We start from the raw sequence: 22476 nt of genomic DNA, 5'->3' as shown, positions 1-22476 counted from the left end.
ACGAAAAAAAAAAAATTCTTTATTAGGGACTAAGTCAGGTGCTTAGCGATATTCGAGCTATAATCACCACCTGAAGGGTTTAGAGCAAACGTCCCTGCCTGCCCACTTTTGCCTTTCTGCTTTGCCCCCACTGCCACCACTTTACAAGGCTGGAAAACACGCACAGGGCCAACTTGCACGGATGCTAAAGAAGCTCATGGAGAACAGTTCCACAGGGAACAGCAACAGGACTCTCTGTATCAAACTTCAGGCAACCTGCACTCCTATGGCCAGCACCAGTGATGATGGTATTTTTCTGATCGGTATGACAGAACACCCCCCAGCAATATTCATCAGGTGGTTCACCAAAACATGAAGTTTAACAGAACTTTGTTTAGTGCTTTTTTAAAAAATTGTACAAAAGGTTGGCAAGATAGCAAAGAGCCAAACGCACAGCTTTATGACAACACGCTCAATGTGTGTTTCTGTCACGGTGTTCTGCTCCCTCATGACACTGTAGCATCACAGAAAAGCTGTACGGTTACAGTCTACTGATTAGAAGTAGTAAAAAATGCAACTCCCCTGAAGCACCTCAATGATATTTCAAAACTTCTCTAAGTTTTCAGTTTGATAAGATGTTCCAGGACTTTCTAATCCATGTTCAGTTCCCCTCTTTGAGTGCTAACAACTCCTCCATAAAGCAGCCTATGAAAGATCAGAACTTCCTCAGAAGAGACAGGAGTCAGTCTATCTTCATCATTCTTTCAAAGGATACTTCAAAGCATCTTATGATTTGTCACCAATAGCACAGAGGTCACTAAGCAGCCTCTATATATGAGGTTCTGCTTGTGACTCTGCCTTTTATAATTAAGAATGTGATGTCCTAACAACAAAATAAAATTTAATCTTAAGGATTTAGTAGACTCCTTGCAAATGTTGACATTGTATTAAGTCAAAGCAATGGACTCCGTGGTATGGAAGACTTATATAGAGGATTAAATTTGACCTGATAGGTCTCTGACATCAGTGCAAAGTGGTCTTTACATAAACAAATACAAAACAAAAAGAGAAGAAACCAACAGTTTCCCACAGTAGGATAGTTAGCATATACTGTAGGACTTGCAAGCAGTGATTCAATATTCCTAAATCATATCCTTGGGTTAAAGACTCTATGGAGTTCATTCTGGAAGCGCCCTATAAAAACATTACCTAGGCACGAACATTTCTTAAATCCACAAGTCAAAGCAAACACCTCTTTCAATCACCCCAAAGGAACACAAAATTGCCAGAAGCAGCTAAACCCTTCAAAGACCTAAATATATCCATCACGGGTAAGTTTCACATTACTAATACCGTATTTATTCAACAGTTTTGCCAGTGGTGTCATGATTTCTACAGGCTTGCATGATAACATGAAAACGTGACAAAAATTACGTCAGATGGACAATTCAGAGATAGGAAGCCATAAGACCCTCATTGAGCCCACGCTGTGCGTGAGAACAAGCAGTTCCCACGGCTGTGTCTTTAACCTATCTGCCCATTCGTGACCAAGGACTCTGAGAACCTTCAAAGACACCAGGATCCCTGGTCTCCCCTTCCAATGCATTTCACTATTTCCAAGTACGTAAACAAATTCTGAATACATTACTTAACAAAATCTCATGTTAATAGCATCTACACATTCACAGATTTTGTGTGTCCTGCTGCATCCCAAGAACGAGTGTATCTCTGCAAACCATGGTAGCCTGTAATCCAGACTGTCAGAGGAGGGCATGTCACCAGAAGTGTGAAAGCATTCTAATTACATAAGGCCAGGTCCTCCGCTAATGCAAAGTGACAGAGCTCCCAGAAATCCGTGGGGACACGATGATGCAGGTTAGCAGAGGTTTGGCTCATTATAATTGAATAGACCCAACTTCTAATTTTCCCATCTAGTGACAGATTGTTGGAATCCTGACCACTAGTATCTTAGAAGGCATTGGGGAGTTGAAAGGAGATTGCATCAGGAAAGTAAACTCCAGTTTGGCTGAAAACATATTTACAATCCAGGAGTTTCAATTAGCTGTTGCTGCGTTATCACGAAAGTCTGTTGACCAGATGTGCAATTAGTTTTTCTCGTGTTGCTCTCTCTCATGATTTGGGTTTTTTGTTGGGGGGATTGTATTTGGCATTTTGGGGGTTTTTTTGCAAGTGATGCTAGTTTTATCGAGGTCAGATCTAATACCTTAGATAGTCAGAGAAAGCTCTTCCCATCAGCACACCTCCAGCAGCACAGCAGTGAAGCGGGGCAGTCTCAGGAAGCAGAAAAATTTTTCTCCTTTCTGGCCCCATCTTCATAAGAAGGAGACAGAAGAGCTGTCAGAATGAGCCTGCAAATTCAAGGCAGCTGGAATTGCCTCATCCTCCTGGCATGGACAAGAGAAGGGTTTCTCCTGATCCCTCCCCCTTGCTTAATGCATCACCTCTTCTGTGGTGGGGATGTGGTGTGAGACAGAAGGGGAAGAAGGTTTAGCAGAGCTATTTCAGTTTTAGAAGCACACAGTTCTGTCCTGTTCCATCCAGCATACGGGATATAAACAGCAATGGGAAAGAACAGCTGCACTTGAGTCTCTCGTACTCACCTCCCTCACCACCACCGCACCAGGGGACAGAAAACAAGGTGAAAGACAAGGTTATGATGTGGAATACTCCGTGGCCTGCTTTTTGTCCCAAATTCTTTGCTAATCAACCTGCCCATACAAAGCCAAATGAAGCCAGTGAAACTAAACACACTCACTTCAACAGCTTTGGACTAAACCCAAAGGTCAACTACTTGCCATGGGACCTCCCAGGCCTTTATGCAAAATGATGCTGGACTATGACACAAAAATTGACATAGATCTGGGTTTTGTATGATTCTCTGTTTAGATAAATGCAAGATATGCTGTATCTTCATAGATTCCGCATTTTTATTCTATTTTATAAGATTCATAAGATTATTGTTGGCCTTAATTAGACTGGAGCAAACTAACAACTTTATTTTCATGCTAAATTACCCCTTTCTACTGAGGAGTTTCAATGAATTCAAAACATCTTGTAAATGGTCTTGTCTTTCTTTGCTTGACTATTACTTACCCAGACTGAGCTTCACATTCCTCTTTTAGAGTGGTAAATCATCCACTTTTACACTGACTGCTTATGTCAGCCTTGATGTGCTGTACCTTTGCAAACAAATGTAATATTGACAGACACCTCTAGCATTTATTTGGGGATTAAATATTTTGGTTTTCTGATGAATGGCGGATCTGCATTTTCACAATGAAACCTAAAACTATTAGAAAACTCTGGTTTCAAGCTTTATTATAAATCTCAAATCAATCCAAATTCATCCCTAAGACTTCTTCATCCCTAAGCTCCTTATTGGTACTGAACTGAGGTGGTGTAAAATCTGTGCTTCTGGGAGGAGGGGTTTGTTCCCAAAAGGTAAAAGACTGTGACCTTAGGTAGGTTCACACTGTTCTACAAAGAGGTGTTTTGAAAAGTTTCAAAGACATATTTTTATCTAGCTATTACTTACTTTGTTTAAGTATATGAAAATTTTTAGACATTTTCAGCCTTTCAAGCTTCAAAGCCTGCCAGCTTCCAATATAACTCCTGTCACGTGAGAGTGTTGGCACGTGAAAGACTCTTGGCACAGCTCAGCTGTCTTCATCATCAGGTAGTGATTTATTTCTCAAAGACTGTTTTTAAATACATTCCGGTCTGCAGAATGCTTTCCAAACAACATCTCTCACATTCCTTCCACAGCTCCTCTGCTTGGGGAAAGAAAAAAGCCTAGCAATGTTAACACCCTGAAGAATCAAGAAGTATATTCTTCTGCATGCATGTTGGATGAACATGATCTACTCAAAAGTCATGATTTAAAACAAATGAAACCACTATTAAAACAGTAACCACAGCCTGTACTGCCACCTATCCTTAGTTAATCTCTGCATTTTCTGCAGGCTATTTATTGACTTCCAAACTACAGGTTCTGTCCTGTAAACGGGTCTGCCTTTCAACTGACGTGATGGCCATGGACACTGGCCTTTGTATCAGGCTTGGGAGACACACACTTGACCACATCAGAACATACAAGACACATCTGCTTAGGACACGTATTGAATGTTAGCTGTCTTCTGCCTATGGCGGGAAATACCAGCAAAATTGTCAAGTCTTTGAGGTAAAATCTGTGCTTTCCCCTCTTCCCTTCTAAATTCTATCGTTTTACTGTATTTGTATTAGTTTAGCTTTTGAAATACTTCTAATAAGCCTTTTCTTTCCTGTTGGACTTGCCATAGTATTTTGATTTTCTCCATCCTACGCTCTACGATATTCACTACATCATGCCAAAAACCACATGTTCACAAGCACAACTTCAAAAAGAAATCCCTCCTACAGGCCAAATTGTGCAAGAGCAGCAGTGAATCTGCAGTCCCTGTCCTGAGCCTGCAGTGTGAAGGTGCCTTTGGATGGCTCTGCCCAAGGGGGCTGATACATGCCCAGAGCTCCTACTGGAGGTGCTGGAAGCTGCTGCTGCAGCCCAGCAGCCCACAGGGCACAGAGGGAGAATGAAGGCATAATAGAGGGACTACCGAGCAACACTGGGAAGCAGGCACAACAGCAGGCCGAGATTTATGCTCAGGGCTCCTGCAGAAACATGCTGTGTTTGGATACAAAATTCAATCTCTCCCACCATTTCATGGACTGCTTCTTTTAAGTACTGTAAGTGATCGGGTAAAAGAACAGAGGTCAGGAAGAGCTGCTGGCCAGCCTGCTAGTTAGCCACACAGAGCTTAAAGACTCAGGGTCTACAGCGAGATGTGGCACTGTGCTGTCCTAAAACCTCAAAAAGGTATTTTGCTTTTATGTCTTTTAAAGACCAGTTTAACTGTTGACCATATGCCAGGTATTTCCTCCTAGTTTTCTTGCTTCAAAAATCTTGTAGAAATAGTTCACCTTCATTAAAGAGCAATAACAGCAGCTACCTATATATGTACACCTACTGAAAAGAAATAACTTAAATGCATTAAATTAGCTTTATCTAGGCAGAAGGAGCTCTTCTTATCCACAAAGATATCAATGATGTTCACCGACTTTCTCATTACAGGACTAGTAGATTTCATGCTTAATTTCAGTAGAAAATAGATTGTAATCTGTCCCCTGAGGTCCACAGGGCTAGAGGTTAAATGCTGGGAAAAAGTAATCTGACCATATAATGAAATTCAAACACAGAGGTGGCAACTAAAGGAAAAGTTAAAGGGAATGACTGTAGGAAGGAAGTAATGTAGCTTTATTTATAGCTTACCATATCAAAAGAAAAGTGATAATATTGTATTTTGCAGGTGTAAGAGTCAGAAAGTACCACAGACCCTGGGCAATTTCAACCTCTGAATTTTCCATGGAGCACTGCACAAGTGAAGAATCAATTATATTTATTTATTTTGAAGATAAAGTTCACAGGTGCAGCAATAAAGAGGCAAAATATTAAATTTGACATAAACCAATACAAAGGGAGTAAGAAAGAATATAAACCTGAAGGGAACGCTGATAAACTGTAACACACTTAGGATACCAAGACCAAAGAGTAACAGCAAGTTGTACAAATGGGACTTCGATTTTAGCAAGGAAAAGTTTCGGAAAACAAACCAATCAGTAGATGCAGTCCTACAAGGGACATGAAGGGGCGGGGGGAGGAAAGGCAAGTATTAAATTAGTGGTCAGGGCAGGTTTTCTTTGTGGCATCAGAGAGGCTAAAATGATACTGAAGTTACCATGTTCAGCAACTGAATGTTCTCCACTTTAGGGGCAGGCAGCCCATGCCACATGTAACACATGCCAGTGGACAAACTCTCTTAGAAGTACACAGAAGACAGAAGAGATCTCCACTTCTTGCTTCACTTTTACCATTCAGCAACTTGGGTTTCCCTCCCCCTGCTTCTCCCACCCTCCCTTCCACCATCAAAATGACTCCTCTCTCCCCAGCAGCAAACTTCACTCCTTTCTCTGATCCCATAACATTGCCTTCCAAAGGAGGTGTAATTTTCTTGCAAAGTTAATAAATAAATAAATAAATAAATCAAGCGGAGCTACAAAGTGGAAAGCCATCACCCACAGAACAGTATAGTAAGTTTGTCCAAAGCTTGAGTTCCAATTTCTGACACTCAAAGGCACAAGTAAAGCTCCCTTAAACAGACCTATTTCAAAATCATGAGAATAAGGGTCTGGTTTTACAATACAGCTCACAAATCTGTTACCAAAGGAGGAATCTCACTTTTCTCCTCAAGCACAACTGAGGGTGTTCCCACTTTCATTTCTTTGCCTATAAAAACGTCCATCCCACCCCGCAGAGAACCAGTTCAAGCACCTAAACTGGCACGCAGCAGTTCACTGGATTGGCCACTGACCCACTCACTGGGTTAACTAATGTATGGTGGAGTGACACAAGCAGGGTGCCAGAGCAGGGGCGGAATGGGAGCACCGGACAGGGAGCAGCCCAGGGAACAGGCTTACCCCTCTCTCAGCAGCAATGAGGTGTTAAGACAAAACTCATCTGTTCTGTAAAACGACACCTTCAAAACAACATACTTGGGATGATTTTCACTGGCCTGCTGATTTTTGAGACTTCAAAAACCACAGCTTGCATCTCTCTGTCTTTTCCTTGAGGGAAACTCTTACTTAAAAACGCTTACTTTAAAGAGAAAATGGTTACTTAGAAGAAAAAAATAAAAAAATTGATGCTGAGGTTCACACTTAGGACTCCAGGAACTCCAGATCTGAGGAAAGTACCAGACATTTTAAGACCTGGGAATAACTCAGAAGATCTATAGCAGAGAGATATGAGGAAGCAACGTGCTCTTCAGCACTTGAAGAGGACACTCTTCTTTTCAATGTTACAGTTTAATAGAACGGTGCTGAAAATAGCATGTGAAATGTGGGCCTTTCATTTTGCAGACTATTAAAACTGGGAACCCGCTGTGTCAAGACTCTGCAAACAAAGATGAATTTTAAACACACACAGATAAAGGGGCTAAAGAAACCAGATGTGATGTGTTCAAGAACTTACTGAAACTTTGGAAGAAGGAAAGCAATAAAGGGAGAAAGTGATCTGAAAAAGAGGGTGTGCGTATCAGAGCCATTCACAGGAAGCAAATGCAAGGTTGTGCAACCCCCCACAAGATGCTGAAGACCTGCTCCCTGATTCTCTGTTTTAATCAGAGCCAATATGAGAAACGTCCTAGTGTGCAATTAAGTAATGGCATGACCTGCTTACAAAGCAACAGTCACCATTAATAAAAAGTACTCACAAGTAGGTCAAATAAAATACTAGTGTGGTCTGTGGAAAAAAGGTCCTGCTCCATGCAACAGCTGGAATTCTGGTTGATCAAAAAAAAATATTTTCCAACCTTCTGCAGCAAAAGGTAAACATGTAATTAGCTCAAAATGTGGGAATGTCTTGCCATTTGCAGGAGTCTGCACTGCTAAATTCTCAGAGAATATTGGAACACCTTGCTGCACCATGAGGAAGCAGTGAGCTGGTAGCTAAGTAAGCTAATAGCATTATTCGAGGGACACACCTTTGAAAGCTGAAGGGGGGCAGACTTCTCAAAATAGATGTTCTGCTTACCCCAGAAAGTAATTACGATCCTATCAAAATTAGTTACTATTTTTGGATCTTTCAAGATGGAAAGTAGAAGAAGCCATTAAGCACATTTTCTTGGACGCACATGGTTTAATATTCTGGTTGGAAAATTAGTTCTTGTGTGGTCAAAGAGAATAGTACAGCTGAGATACTACCACAATGAGGACAATGAAACACAAGGTCAAATAGGACATAAGGAAATACCTATCTTTTATCCAAAGGCCTACAACATACCACAAAGATACCAGTTTTGATTGCCTGAGGATATTCTGTCCAGATGGTGTCCACCTGTATGATGTAGAAAACGACTTACTCTGCTCTCAGATAAAATGTAGGTGAGATGATCCATGCACAGAAGATACAAAGAAAAAAACAGCACTTACTGAAGACGGAGTCTCTTTTAAGGACAGCAAAATGAGGATAATTTACTCCACTTACAGGCTGAATCATAGTGTTTACAGTCTCTGTGTTTCAGACTGTAACTTTTAAAAGGAAAAGTCTCTGCAATTTACACAGCAGAAGGGGCTGTCCAACTAGTGGCTGATGTTGGCCAGGGACATGAACAGCAGAAACACAGAGAATGGGTTATGAAGCAAAGTCTCTGTCCTGTGAAAATATATGGATATGCTTGGATGTTAGGCATCAAAATAGCTCCACTGCTTTCTGTCACGCAGGTCTTTTATATCATGTGTGTGGATGTGGATGTCCAGTCAGATTTTGACTGTGCTAAAAAGTACATACATGCTTGGTTTAAGCATACAGAAACCCCAGCTAAATTCAAAAGACCGTGTGGGTTAATGGAGATCCCACTCCAACCATCTGCAGAGGAAGGGGCTGCTGTTTTCTTAAAGAGAATGGCTTTTAAATTTTGTTCTATACTGTGTTACAGGGATTATTTGCATTTCTTCTAACTCTGTGTTATAGTTCTACTTGTCCAAAAAGCAAAAAGCCCACAGTGGGTTTTGCCATTACACAAAAAAACAGATGGCAACTTTGGTTTGATTTTGGTTTAATTTAAAGAGAAAATACTCCCAAATTGAAGAGATTATATATGCCAAATTTTAATCCACTAAAAATGGATGCAACCTGATCATAATGTAAATGCTAAGAACTTAGCATAGAAAAAAGAATTACTGGAATAATTTGTAGCAGGCATCTGTTTTAACTGTCAGGCAGTCAACCTGAACCAGACTTTGAAGGCAATATTGTGCTACCTTGAGTTCTGCTTTTTTGCTACATCACAAACTAGTGTAATCCAAAAACCAGATAAAAAAGAAACAAAACTAAATTGTAAATCCATATGAAAGCAGGAGATGGATGTCTAAAACGAAAAATAACACAGTTATATAAGCATGTTTGTCTTCTGGTGTATTCGTTGTGAGCAGATCCTTCATCCTCTTATCCAGGTATATTACATGATCCACCTAAGGTGAGTTAGATTCAGCTTCAGCTCTGTGGCCAATTCCAAGAAAGCACCTCTGTCAGGGAGGTATTTAAGAATATAACCCTAAAACTCACTTACTTCAAAAAGCTCAAGCTCATGCTCAAAGTGAAGCTGAATTATACTAAACAAGGATAGATTTCACAAGGTGTTTAAATGTCTTCAGGAATGCAGAGAACGTGGCAGGAGGGATGGGGGGAGTATTCCCCCTGGAAGGTGAAATGTGGGCATTTCACACGGATAGTTGGAATTACTCTTGGGAAACGCCATTGACCGAATCTGGAACCTGAGCTCCTACATTTACAATTTACAAATTATATCATATGAATACACCCTTGTGAAATAAAGACTGCAAAAAATAAAAATATTCCATTATCTGATTTTGAAATAGTAAAGAAAATACTAATAGTACAAATAATACATAACAAAGTCCTGGGACAACTGACAGACATGCACTTACACTGACAGCAGCCAAAGCACTGGTTAATTCCTGAAGATTCATGACTGGCCAGTAAAGTGAACGGATCACCACAAACCCACCCAGGTCAACTCCGTACTACAGTTACTATTAGTATTGGGCATGAGTCTAAAAAGCACTGCTGGCGTCTTAAGCATTTCTAGAAGAAATAGCAACTGGGCAAGCAGCCAGCCACCAGGCTTCTCTCAGTCTGCAAGACTTATTACAGCAAACAGTAAAGGCTGAAATGTTGTACAGCAAACCCTGCCTATTTCATCACATACGACGAAATGCTTATGTCCGTTATACTTGCAAGGTGACTATGGCTTGGTACCCCAAGACATGTAATGCTTACAGTTCCGTAAGAAAACACACAACCATTGATGTCCTGAATAGCTTCCTTTCTATGTGTCTACTTCTAATAACTTTCTATTTTAATGATAAGATAGTGAAATTTTTGGACAGATGATACTTTAACTTTTTAAAAAGGAAGAGGATTATACTAATGAAGCAGAGCTAAGGCATCATGTTGTGTTACTGAAACTGATGTTCCTCTGCTTCAGTGGGTGCTAGATCACACTGATTATTAGACATGAAGCTGTGATCCTCAGTCTTTTAGGATCCTGTCAGTAAGTTTGACTCTGCACTGCAGCCTAATTTAATCATGTGCTCATTACCCATACCAGATGTGGTGCTGATATTGTGTTTCTCCTGTATCTGCTTCTGTTTAAGCACACATTCTAGCCCACAGACTATGAATGTTATGAGGAGACTGGGAGAGAATTTATGTCTCTGAAGTCCCACAACCAAATACTGCCATCCTGTCAACCTGAAGAAGACATTTTTGGCACATCTGCCTCAAGAACTGCAAAAGTATTTAACAAAATAGGAAATTCAGATGCATATCAGGTTCATCTGCTGGGGTGAAGAAAGCAAGTTCCCATAATTCAGGCAATAATCTGGAAGAACTACCATAATCCTAACTCTTTATTGGTTTATGGCATTTTTACAGTCTCCATTCTCCTTCACAACTAATCTTTGGAGAGGACAACCAGCTCCCTCATCCTCCAGCTGCATCCACTAGTAAGGATGTGGCCAAGGACCAAGAACATACTCAAAGCGCAGTATCTTCCCCAACAGTCTGCAGGCCACAGACAGCTGACCATGTTGGTTCTTCCCACCCAGTGGAAAATTAGTCTGAATGCTACCATGCCAAGATGGTACCAAGTTGCCCGGGGTGTTCTTAAGTTGGAAAGGTTTCACAAAACTTTTTGGTTTAATATGGTAAAAATCACATCAATAATTCAGACAGCCATTAAAAAAGCTTCTGGTTAGCTTTAACTTTCCAATGATTTGTAAAGACCCGCTTCAGCCCTGAAAAGACACCTAGACTACATACTTCAGAACTTCTCTTCATTTGTCTCTGATCTGATTTTTAGGTCAACACAACTAATTTTGTTACTGACTTCCATTACAGAAAGCTGAGAGTACCCAAACTAACTGTGTATCTCCTCAGTCAGGGCAGGAGATAATTCTGTATATGCATTCATTGTACCTTTTGATTTTTTAGAATTATTGCAGATTAAAAAACTTCATCATTTATAGTACAGTTCAAAAATCTGTTTGCAGAGCTACTATTTTCATGTAAATTCCTTCCAACAACTTCTCATTTTGGCAATACCAACACCACCAGACAGACCCTTCTCAGACAATAATTAGAAAATAAGACACAGTTGGCAGTAAAGTGCAAACCAAAGGGGATGTTCAGAGGAAATAACATCAGAAGTTGGCAAGGTGGCAGATGCATTCACTGACTTGAACCAGATTCAGTCAACGAAAGTTTGCAATGTAAAGATCAAACTTTGAAACTTCAATTCAAATGTTATTTCAGCCCTAATGTCTGGATGCAAAAGCTGGAAGCCCATCAGAAGAACAGACAGATGTCAAACCACCTTCAGACACAAGGACTTTGAGAAAATACTAGGATTTAAACAAAGCACATTTATAACAAACAACTCTAACACTTTTCAGTTGACAACTCAGTTGTCAGAGAGCTCCACCATCACTATCTCCAGAGTCATCTAGAAAAGGAGGTGGAAATACTTGGGGTATGTTAGAAACATCGGCCATGGTGTGTGTATTGTTAGGCAACTGAATGAAAATCCATGATACTATGGAATTTCTCCTCTGAGAAATTAGTTTACTTCACACTGAAGTAAACTAGGTGTGAAGAAAAAGATGGACATAGAAAACGAGTCGAGAATAACTTTGTCCATGTCTTCATTCACATCTGAAATACCAATAAACCCAAGAATAACATACAGCCCAGTGGTCTCTAAAAATGTCTTGTTAGTAATACATTGCTCCAGAGACTCCTCAATACTCCCTGCAAACACAACAAATAAAAAGGTAAACGAAGAGACAGTTAAGCGCAGTATTAACTTCAGTGGGTTAGCTGCTCATTATCGCTGTCCATGGACCGGTGGCTTTTGGGAAAACGTTAGTATAATTTCTTGGAGTTCGTGTAATTCTACTGATACCTTTTTTAAACTCTCCCCCCACCAGAAAGAAAGAAGCTGAGATGGAGGGAATGGGCAGAGACAGAACATAGTACCCAAGGGACTGAAGTTCAATTTGTTGTTCCACAACAGACTTACTGCACAATCTCAGGGAAATCATTATGGCCAGATGCTTAAAGTTATTGAGATAATGCTTCCTGCAGAACAGCTTCAGTAACCTAGGCAAAACCAAACATGCCTCTGCCCTGCAACACTTACAACGTAGATACACACTGGAAGAAACAGTAAGACATTTCCAAATGTATTAGCAGAACCAGAGAAGTTGCAGTGCCATTCGAGAACCAGTGTGACATCCAGATTAGAACATGGCAGCTCCCACACTAAACGAATTCTCCCGCTTCTCCTAATGAAAACAACAATGCTGGAAAGAAGCAGGCACACAGGTTGTAGATATAGGTTGAAAACTAAAATTCTTTTGGTAGCTTTCTGGACTCTAGCCATTTATGAGTGCCACTGATTTGAGGCCTGGTTTCATTCCTTTGCATTTGAGAAGTTACAAAATGTGAGAAGAGCAGAGCTTTATAAACACTTTGTCATTTATACATGTAACATGAGGTGCTGGATCTTTTGAGTCTTATCCATACTTTGGCTTTAACTCCTGTTGTATTTTGTCATAACTCTCTTCTCCAAATATAAGGAGACCACACTCCGGCTTACACGGGGAGGAAGGAGTAAGTTTCACCACTGCCCTTACAGTTCACACCTGTGCTGATGAGGTTGCACAAGGCAAACAGCAGCTGTCAACAGGATCTTCCTCCACCTTTCAGCAGAGATCAACAAGGAAGAAGGGCTCTGGCTCCACCCAGTTCTGCAATGCCCAGAGCAAGTCAAAAACGATCAGTGCTAGGTACAGGGAGAGCAAAGAACTTCTGCTTCCCTACCAGAGGCAGGCTTGCAGGCTCATTCTCTGCTTTCTGAATTGTTCTTCTTGCTGAGCCCTGGTGTGCCTCTTGCCCTGTGCCAGCTGTCCACATCAAACAACTGCAACATTAAAACCTGCTTCTCAAAACAGGAATGCACATGGCTAGGAGAAACCACAGGAAAGAGTAAAGGGAGAAGCATTTGATTTCATTCCATTCTCGGATAGCTGACATACTATCTCCATACATGTTATCTTCTTGGCACAGCAAATTAACAACTTTCTATGATAAAATAAATAGAAATACAACTGACTCATCCTGGCTTTTTATGCAGAGAACAGAATGCATTAAAATTAAGTAATCTCAAAATTAGGAACTCTCAAGGGTAGAGCAAGAAAATACTGGCTGGATAAATTGTTCATGATCAAAAACATAGCCCTTTTCTCACTAAACAAATTGCCGTGCAGTAATTACTGTTCAAATGACAGTATGACAGCTTAGGATGTCAGGGACAAACAGTTGTAATTTGACTGCTGACCATGCACTCCAGAACAGAGAACTGCAGCAAGTTGTAAAACACACAGTCTCACAAAATGTATCACAGGGAGCTGTTTTGCTCGTAAAACTCAAACTCTTTTGTGACTTTCCATCAATCACTGGATTAGGCAATGAAACTCACCGAATGAAAGATCCATGAAAAGACTGAATAAATTAAAAATTTTCCAGGGCAAAAAACCATGCTTTACCTACCAAATTTGCTTCCAGGGAAGTCCAGCCCATTATTTGGGATTAACTCTTGTAAAATTTCCCTTTGCAGACTGGAAGTGAGAAGCGGAAGCGGATGCCGAGCATGTGCCACTTCATCTTCTGTTTCAAAGTGTCAGACACCTCAAGTAACTTTACCACAAACCAATACAAATCCTGGCTTCAGCTGCTCTGTTCCAGAGTAGCTGCCACAGAGCATGTGCTCAAACTTGTAGTGCCACTGTCTGTAAAGAAGTGCCTGGTGCAGCGCAGCTATTCCCACACCAGGGAACATTACTTAATTTGCATTCACAGTTACCATATGAGGTGTGAGTTTCTGACAGTCCACACATTTTATATTTAAAGACTGTAGGAAATTAATGTAATTATCTTTGATAAAATAACAAAAGTAACTTACCAGTCCATCGCAATTGCTGATAGCGACTGAAGCGTTTGGCAAATCAGTGATATCCCCAACATAGAGGCAATTCCCATAGAGAGGTTCAATGTGAGTCTCATCAGAGTCCTCCTGCCATTCAACTGTTGCTCCAGGCGCCACTAGCCTGGAGTTTGGCCGCAACCTGAAGTGAAACTCTCTTCCAAAAACAGTGACATTGTAAAATATTTGCTCATTTGCTGCTTCATGTTGCAAGTCCTCCGCAGCTCTCCTGAAGCGTGCTTTTGGTGGTCCAGACACCAAGTGGGATAGGAACCTGCCCTCTGAATCGGTGCTGGTGGGGATGACAAGGCTGTAATCCTCTATATTCCTCAGAACTGGATCTTTACAGGGACAAAGCAAGAGAGGAAAGAGATACTAGAACTTAAACACATCCTGATGCCGCGGGATTTTTATTCCATTATTCATTAGCGCAGCAGACACTTACATAAGGCGGATGGACACTGCACTCTGTACAGGCACTTCATTCACCAGCACTAAGTGTGCAGAGTTCATTCAAACTTGCCTTTTGCTCCCCAGAACATCAGCCGGCAGCGGGAGCCTCCCCACACCACAAGGACCCCGCACTCCTGCCCATACCGCAGGGTCCCACCACCCTTTACTCACCCAGCCGGGACCCCGCACCCCCCACCCAACCCGGTCAGTGGCCGGGTCACCTCGGGGACTTTGGGGCTACCCAGGTGGCCAGCTGACCCACTCCGGGATCTCGGAGGGGCAGGGGCAGGGGCTCGCTATGCAGGTTGCAAGCCTGCCAGAGAACGGCACGTCCCTCAAACTGCCCCCGGTGCGGCGGGGATGAGCCGGCCGGTGACGGGGAGGGCACGGGCAGCGATCGGCAGCGGTCTCCGCGGGAGCCCCCGGAGTTTCGGACGGCGGCGATGGCCGGGGCAGGAGGAGGAGGAGGCAGACGACCTGCCATGTGCTTCATCCCGCACGGGGAACTCCAGGCACCGAGCCCTGCCCGCCCGCCCGCCGGGGCTCGCCCCCTCCGCGGGGCAGGCTGCGGGCGGCCGCGGGCACCGGCGCAGCGCTGTCACCGCCGGCGGGGCTCCCGCGTCCCTTTCCCCGTCCCCGTCCCCGCCTGCCGCTTGCAGGAAACAACTGGAAACCCGACAAAAGTAGCCGCAGAAGAAGTTCAAGGGGAGCGGAAAGCCGCGGGGCGACGAGCCGCCACTTCGGACGGGCGGGCTGCGAGGCACCGGCGGCGGCAGGGCAGGGCGAGCAGCCCAAAGGCGGCGGGGCGGCCGCGGCGTCGCGGCAGAGACCTACCTCTGTCCCCGGGGCGCCGCAGGGCGCCGGCGGGCAGGGCGAGCGCGCAGCACAGCAGGAGGCAGGCGATGCCCGCCGGAGGGTCCATCGCGGCGGTCCCGGCCCGACGCGGGGGCCGGCGCCCGGGCTGCCCGCAGCCGGCCGAGCGCCGCGCCTCCCGCAGCCGGGGCGGGCCAGGCGGCAGCTCCGCTCCGCGCCGCTCCGCGCCGCTCCGCGCCGCTCAGCGCTGCCCCACGCCCCGCCGCCCGCGCATTCGCCCAGCCGCAGCCGCAGCGGCAGTGGCGGCCGCGCTCCCGGCTCGCAGCGAAGCAGAGACACCAGGAGGCGGCGGGGGTATAATACTGGAAACACAGGGCGTGCAGGAGTGAAGTCAGGCTGATTGACAGAGGCGCTGCCACACGGCGCAGCCGGGCCGAGGGGAGCGGGGACTGCCCGCCCTGCCGCCCCGCCGGGCAGCCCCGAGCGCCGCGCCGCCCCCGGGACCCTGCCGCTGCCGGGACCCTGCCGCTGCCGGCGGCGCTGCCCGGGCCGGGCCCCGGGAGCGGCGATCGGGCTTGGCCGGGCGCGGTTTGCAGCGAGAAGCGGCACCCCGGCGCCGGGCGCTGGGACCAGTGCCCCGCTGCTGGGGCCCGCGGGCTGCGCCGCCCCCGCTCCGGGCTGCGAATTCCCAGGGAACTGGTGGTCCAGGGAGACCAGGGCCAAACCAGGCAAACTTACGGCACCTCGGCGTGAGTTTTGCTGGAGTCTTGGGTTCCCGCTGAAAGCAAGGACCAAATGGAAAAAGTGCCACCAACGCAGACAAGCCGCGATCAGAGATCTTCGTCTGATCGAATAAATTACTCCAAGCAGCCATTTCAAGGGAAAAATCATTTGGATTATTTGCTAATAAGACTGAAATTACTTGCTCCAAAGCAACCTTATATTAAGTATCCTGCAAATGGAGAGCCAGACCCTGAAAGCATTCAGGAGTACTATAAATACAATATAGAAAAAGAGCCTTTAAAATAATTAAATAATCAAGAGTGGCCCTTATGGAAAAAACCAAGTTATATTTGTTTCCATATGGCCAGGATAAATGCCATACCACTTATTCCTTTCAGATAATGTAGATATTTACTCAGCTGTTACATTATCATTTGCTGTTTTCACCACTCTAACCTTGCAGAACCCTAACAGCTCTTCTTGTTCGCCCACTGTCCTCGCCAGTCCATGGCCCCAACTACCACAGGCCACTTCGCACTGTATCTGCATGGATATCCCTCTGGAAATCTGTATGCAATGGCTTCCTGCAGGAAGCTGGTCCTTTGCCAAGGAATTTTCCTGGGTATCCTTCACTCTTCTTGCTCCTTTACAACTAAGGGTCCAATTATTACCTTCCTCCCCTATATTACGAACACAAGTGAAGGGTATAGAACAGTAACAGCTAGATAGTACTGCTCAATGCCAGTGACTAGTTTTTACAGACCCCAAGCCTAATTATGGCAGTATGTGGTTTTGTGCTTGCTTGGTTTGCTGTTCTGGTTTGGTTTTCTCATTTTTTAGGTTAAGGATTAAAAGGGAAAGATTATTCTGAATAGTGGAGTAGATAATTTTTTATATTACATTCAAACATCCCTTTACTTATCTTTTCAAATTACCTCTGCTTGGGATTTCTGGCTGCACCGGGCTTCTCCCAGTTCTTCCTTTTGGTTTGTTTTTCTGTCGGCTTGTATTTTGTTTTGTTTTGTTTGTGAGTCCATATTGAACAGCTTCTCTTACTTAAAATCTCATATACTTTCCTCAGTACATAGCTGGTAAAGTTCCAACTTCATTTTTATTGGACTTATATTTTAAGCTGATGATGTGGCTTTTTTATGTTCCATCCATCCCATCCTGCTCAAATTGAAATAACTTCTGCTTCTAAACTTGAAAGGGAGAAGGATTGGCCCTGTATGTGAAATCCAAGTTCTTATTTGTATATGATGCATCTAGAAAAAAATAAGGAGACAGTATATTGTAGAAACACAAAACAACCCAGCCAATAGTTCTACTAATTAAGATGAATTTTTATCTTGAAAAAAATTGAGGTTAGAAAATATGCTTTAACATGGATAACAGCTGTACTGCACAGTAATGATACAAATAAAAAGAATCAGTAACTGCCTTCATGTAGTTTATTTCTATACAGAAACCAAGTTCTATGTGCATGTTATTATCTTATCGAGGGGAAGGGGGGGGGGGGGGCGGGACGAGACCCAAAAGCTCCATGGGCTCCAGGGGTTGGTGGGGCTGTTTTACAACCTTCTTTAAGATTTTAAACAAAACCAAACTGAGAACAAGTGTCAAACAACCAGATCTGCAGTTGGTGTTTCCACTGAACTCACTGGAATAAATCCTGATCCCCCACTAAAGTCAGTGAGAGGTTTTGCCATTGACTTCAACAGAGCCAAGATTTTCTGCAATGGATTCACAATGCCAATTTAGACCAACTGAGGATGTGCCACATGTGCAGCAATGACCCCATTATCCTTCCAGAGGAAAAATGGATCTGTGTTTGACCCTGAGGAGGTGGTCCAAGGCATGCCAACCACCACAGAGCCCAGAATGAGTAAAATTCAAGAAGACAAGTTCTTACATCCCTACTGTAAGTTCTTACATCCCTACTGTAACACTACTACAGCAGAGAAATTCAGGGGAATACCCTCCTCAGAACTAGTTCTTGCCCATTTCCTAAACTATTTGCCCGGGATTCTTGACATGGGCAGTCAAGGTCACTGCCTAGGTAGGGCCATGCCATGGCTGTCTCCAGCAGGATGCTTCAAATTTTTTTAGAATTAACTAGAAAAATTCAACATTAAATGTATGTACTGCTGCATTACTCATAGTCCACAAACCTCTAAATTAATTGGTATGAATGAAGTCACATCAAGTTTATTTTACTGGAATGAAGGGAGAAGGACTAGATACTGTAACTGTGCTCTGATAGTTTGATCTGAGGGTATGCCTATGCTGCTGCCAAACATGACTACAATCACACAGATGCTTGCCTTTGCTGGAGACAGGCATACAGAAAGGAGAAAATGATGGTATGTGTCCTGAATGAGTACCTAGTCTGAAGGAAAGGTGTTCTAGCAACTTATGCTGAAATATCCAAAGTTATTTTAAACAAGCTAGCTGAGGCATGAACGGCACTATAACTGAACCAACATGGAGTTCAGCACAGACTATCTGAGTATTTACCTGGATTTACAGATCTTCTAGTCCACACCAAGTCTGTGCTATCGATTCCTGTTCTAGCTAGGGTACATCTGTATAAACTGCAGTCAAACCTTCCCTGTGGAGATGTTCTCTCAACATTTAATTTTGCTTAGTAAAATGAAAAGATCCTAAGCTTAAATCACCAACTGCTGCTATGGAAGTATTCAACACACGTATAACTGCACATTGCAACAAGCAACCTTGTAGCTGAGATTTCCAAGATCTCTGTTTTCAAGGGAAAATCCGTCTTTTCCCAATGTTAGTGGGGCTGTGAGGGGAGACGCTGGACTGCAGAACTGTGCGTTCTCCAAAGGGCATGCCATCACCTGAACAGGTAAGAGTCTGCTTACAGCCCTCATGTTCCAAAGGTTTTACATGAGAGGTTCCCCAGAAAGGAGAGTTCTCATTTCTGACCTCCTTATGAGGAGTACAATACCTTTCTGCAAAAGGACTGTAAGTTGCCTGCATTGTTTCTTATGCAGATCATTGTCTTTGATTTCACCCTGAAGTGGTATGCCTACTTTCTGAATATGCAACATTAAAAAAATTAATAAAAAAGAATAAAAATTAAAAGAGCATGCCAGTTCACTTCCTCTACACTTGACATTTCCAGGCTCTATATTATCTGAACCCTTTTGCCATTACATGGCAATATTATATACTACCTATAAAAAAACCCATGTATTTAATGCTAAGTTTGAGGCAGCATATGCTAAAGAGCAGTAACTAAAACTGGAACAGTCCTGCCTTTTCCCCCCTTTACCTGAGCACAGTAATGAAACAATCCATCACAGAAAAAACAGACCAATGTAACAATTAATAAATTACCAAATCATCAAGCTCTTTTTAATAATTTAAGTTCCACTCCTTTTTTAAGAAAGTGCAAAAGAAATATTCTCAGGGAAAAAAAAAAGTTATAAGAAACTAAATTAAAGCAGTAATACCCAGGCTAGTCACTTTGATTCCTGGAGTAAGAAATATGGTATTATTACAAAAAAATATGTACATCTTTAATTGGTAACTAACAAAATCCTCCCTACAACAGGGGAGTTACTGATTGTATGAATATTGATTGACATCTTCTCTGCATGCTCATCCTGAGATTTCTGAGGAACAGCTCCTTAGCCCCCACCAGATTGCCCAGGCAGGCCGGTCGTCAGAAGACTTGGGTGATTCTGCTGAGACAGAAGCCACACAGGACATGCCCCAGAACTTCAGTGGCTTAAGGAAATTTATTGACAAAATTAAGCAGTTACATGGTAGTTTTGAAACCTGTCGCTGCTGGACAATGGGACTTAACTCTCCCTTTAGCTATCTAAGATTCAAGTGTACAGCCTTCCAGGACAGTAAGGAGCAGCAGGCATTCTTCCCAACCTCGCTCCGTGTGTCTGCTGCCCACGTAGGATACCTGCAGCCTGAGACAGTAAAAAGATCAGGCTGCCTGTAAATTGCACGGGCTAAAAGATTAATCTGCCAGATGCTGGCCATATAGGGACCAGCTGTGGACACCTTCGTGGGTCTGTGCTCATTGATAGAACAGGTTCAGATTCCTTCTGCACTGGCCCAAAGCTCCTACCTGACTACAGGCTTGCAGCTGAACTGTATGCACACGTTCATTTGCACTCAGAGGCAGGGGAAGAAGTAAAAAAACCTAGGAGTAGGGATCCAAGTTTCCTTTACCTTCTTTTGTATTTGGTTCAGCCACTTTGTCCTGATTTTGTGGCCCACAGTAAACGTTCCATCTTAATTCCCCTTTACATTTTCTCTGTCAGCATAACACATAAAATTTCATTGTTACCACTTCTTTCACTAAACATCTGTATTTAACTGCTAGTATAATTGTCTTTTGATAAATAGTACAATCCCTCCCCTACGTTTTCACCTTGATTATTTCTGTGCAGATTTATTGCCTCGCTATTAATATTCCAGCCATGTGATTTATCCCAGCATGTTCCCGGAATACTTGCCTTCCCTATATAAATATTTGAATGATCTTAATTTCAACTAATTAGTACTGGGACATTTGATTTCCCTCTTGAAGAATTCTCATTTGTTACTAACCAGTTCCTTTCCAGTTTATGAGATATCTATTTTGAGGGGAGAAAATAGAGTCACTGAACGAACCAAACACTTTTTCAATACTGTTCTACCCTTCTTCATATTGTTCATGTCAATCCAGTGCCAAAATAACTCTCCTAGGTCTCAAATCTCAGAAACATCAAATACACAGTCAGTGACAATAAAGCATTCCCATTCTGCCTGTCAACATGCTTCAGCCTTTAAAGAAAGACAGAATTTATCTAACATCTTATGCCACAAATTTGGGCAAGTCACTACATTCAGATTTGTGCAAGATCTGGGAGACAGAACAAAAGTTAGATGGCCCTAAGATCTGTCACCCTCTGGGCATCTCTTTAACTGTCAGCTTCACCTACAAAGAAAGCTGCGGACAACTAGGCCCCAGTCAAGCGGTTTAGATTTTTTTTCCCAGTGCAAATCTAGCTATACGTAATTTTCCCTGAAAAACATCTAGCAAGTTTGGCCGAAATATTTTGGCTGTGTGCACTGCAGCTTTTTAAAAGGAGAAGAATCAACATCTTCCAGAAGAAACATGTCTGGAGGAAAAACATGTTTCTAGTCAACATATTAATTTATTGTTGAGAAAGAATTTTGACGGAGCAGTTTCAACCAGCCATACTTACAAATTGTTCTGCTAGAAAGAAATCATCTCAGAAGCATTTCAGCCATGCAGACTTCTTCACCCTCCAGAAAAAACCACACCACTCATTTTCACTGATTCACCCACTGCTGACAACATTAATCGGTTGTTCCATCTAAGCATTGTTTCAGTGAGTAAGGATACACATGAGGAGTATACATTAAGAAACAAAGCAAAAATATTCTTTACAACTGCTAGAAAATGCCTCTGAAATATTTTTATATAAATCTAATTGAGTACAGACAAAAAGCAGGACTTTCCCCAAATGCATGAGTTAAGAAACATGAGAAATTTTTAAATTAAGCCTTATAAGATCTTCAGATTCAATTCTCTCTTCAAATAAAACAAATTCTGCTTTCCAGTTGCCTATTTCACAGCTGTAACTCTGATAATAGGACATCTTAGTAATTTATATCTTCACTAAAAACAAATACCCATTTCAAAGAGACCAGGAGATTTTCCAGCCTCAGAATCATTATTTGTATATTCGTATTGAAGTAGTGCCTAGAAGGCCCAGTGGAGACTGAGCTCTATTGAGTTACTAAGACAGTGAAGAAAGTGACCTGCCTAAGTACAAAGTTCAGTGCAGCAGTTCAGTGAAACAAGTAGAAAAATAAGGATTTTCATACCAAAATCACGACAGGTGGTATAATCTTTCAAAAAGTCACCCCCGCAATCCTTATCTATTACTTGTAGACACACTTTTCAAATAGTATTTATTCTTTATGTCTATAAACAGTTTATCTGAATAATTATTACCTTTAACAACAGAAGTCTCAAGCTCTTTCCTTTCTCCCTTCTCACCGCCTACACTACCACCTCGAGAGATGCCATGCATTTGCAACTTAGCCTTTTTTTTTTTCCCTCCCTTAATCATGCTTTCTGGGAGCTACAAAGCTGAAAGGGACAAAAACCGTAAATAATTGTATCTTCAGAGATGAGTTTAAGCTTTAAGCAGTGGCAGAAATACTGAGTTCATATGCCAGCATTGTGCTTGATCAGAAAAGTCTTTACAAATTAGGTTAAGGAAAATTTACTGCTATACAGAATCCTTTATTCTAAGAGGTTTTTCAT

At 42.7% G+C, this 22476-nt stretch overlaps 1 protein-coding gene across 2 annotated transcripts in view; it reads right to left on the bottom strand.

Annotated features, from left to right (window-relative positions):
• Nucleotides 1–22476, bottom strand: part of ADAMTS2 (ADAM metallopeptidase with thrombospondin type 1 motif 2) — a 261371-nt gene that overhangs the window by 171718 nt on the left and 67177 nt on the right. The window contains exons 1-2 of one of the 2 annotated variants that reach the window (XM_055718996.1): nucleotides 15447–15756; nucleotides 14139–14500 (exon numbers count right to left, since the gene is read on the bottom strand). The exons of the other annotated variant lie outside the window; for it this stretch is intronic. Of the exons in view, the coding sequence (XP_055574971.1) occupies nucleotides 14139–14500; nucleotides 15447–15534 (450 nt within the window). The 5' untranslated portion in view covers nucleotides 15535–15756. Of the gene's footprint in view, nucleotides 1–14138; nucleotides 14501–15446; nucleotides 15757–22476 lie in introns of those variants that run through there. 2 annotated transcript variants of the gene reach the window in all.

This window comes from Falco cherrug, chromosome 8 (assembly GCF_023634085.1).
Source record: "Falco cherrug isolate bFalChe1 chromosome 8, bFalChe1.pri, whole genome shotgun sequence".
Taxonomy (NCBI): Eukaryota; Metazoa; Chordata; class Aves; order Falconiformes; family Falconidae; genus Falco; species Falco cherrug.
Note: the sequence above shows the minus strand (reverse complement) of the source record. Positions and strands in the feature narration are given on the sequence as shown.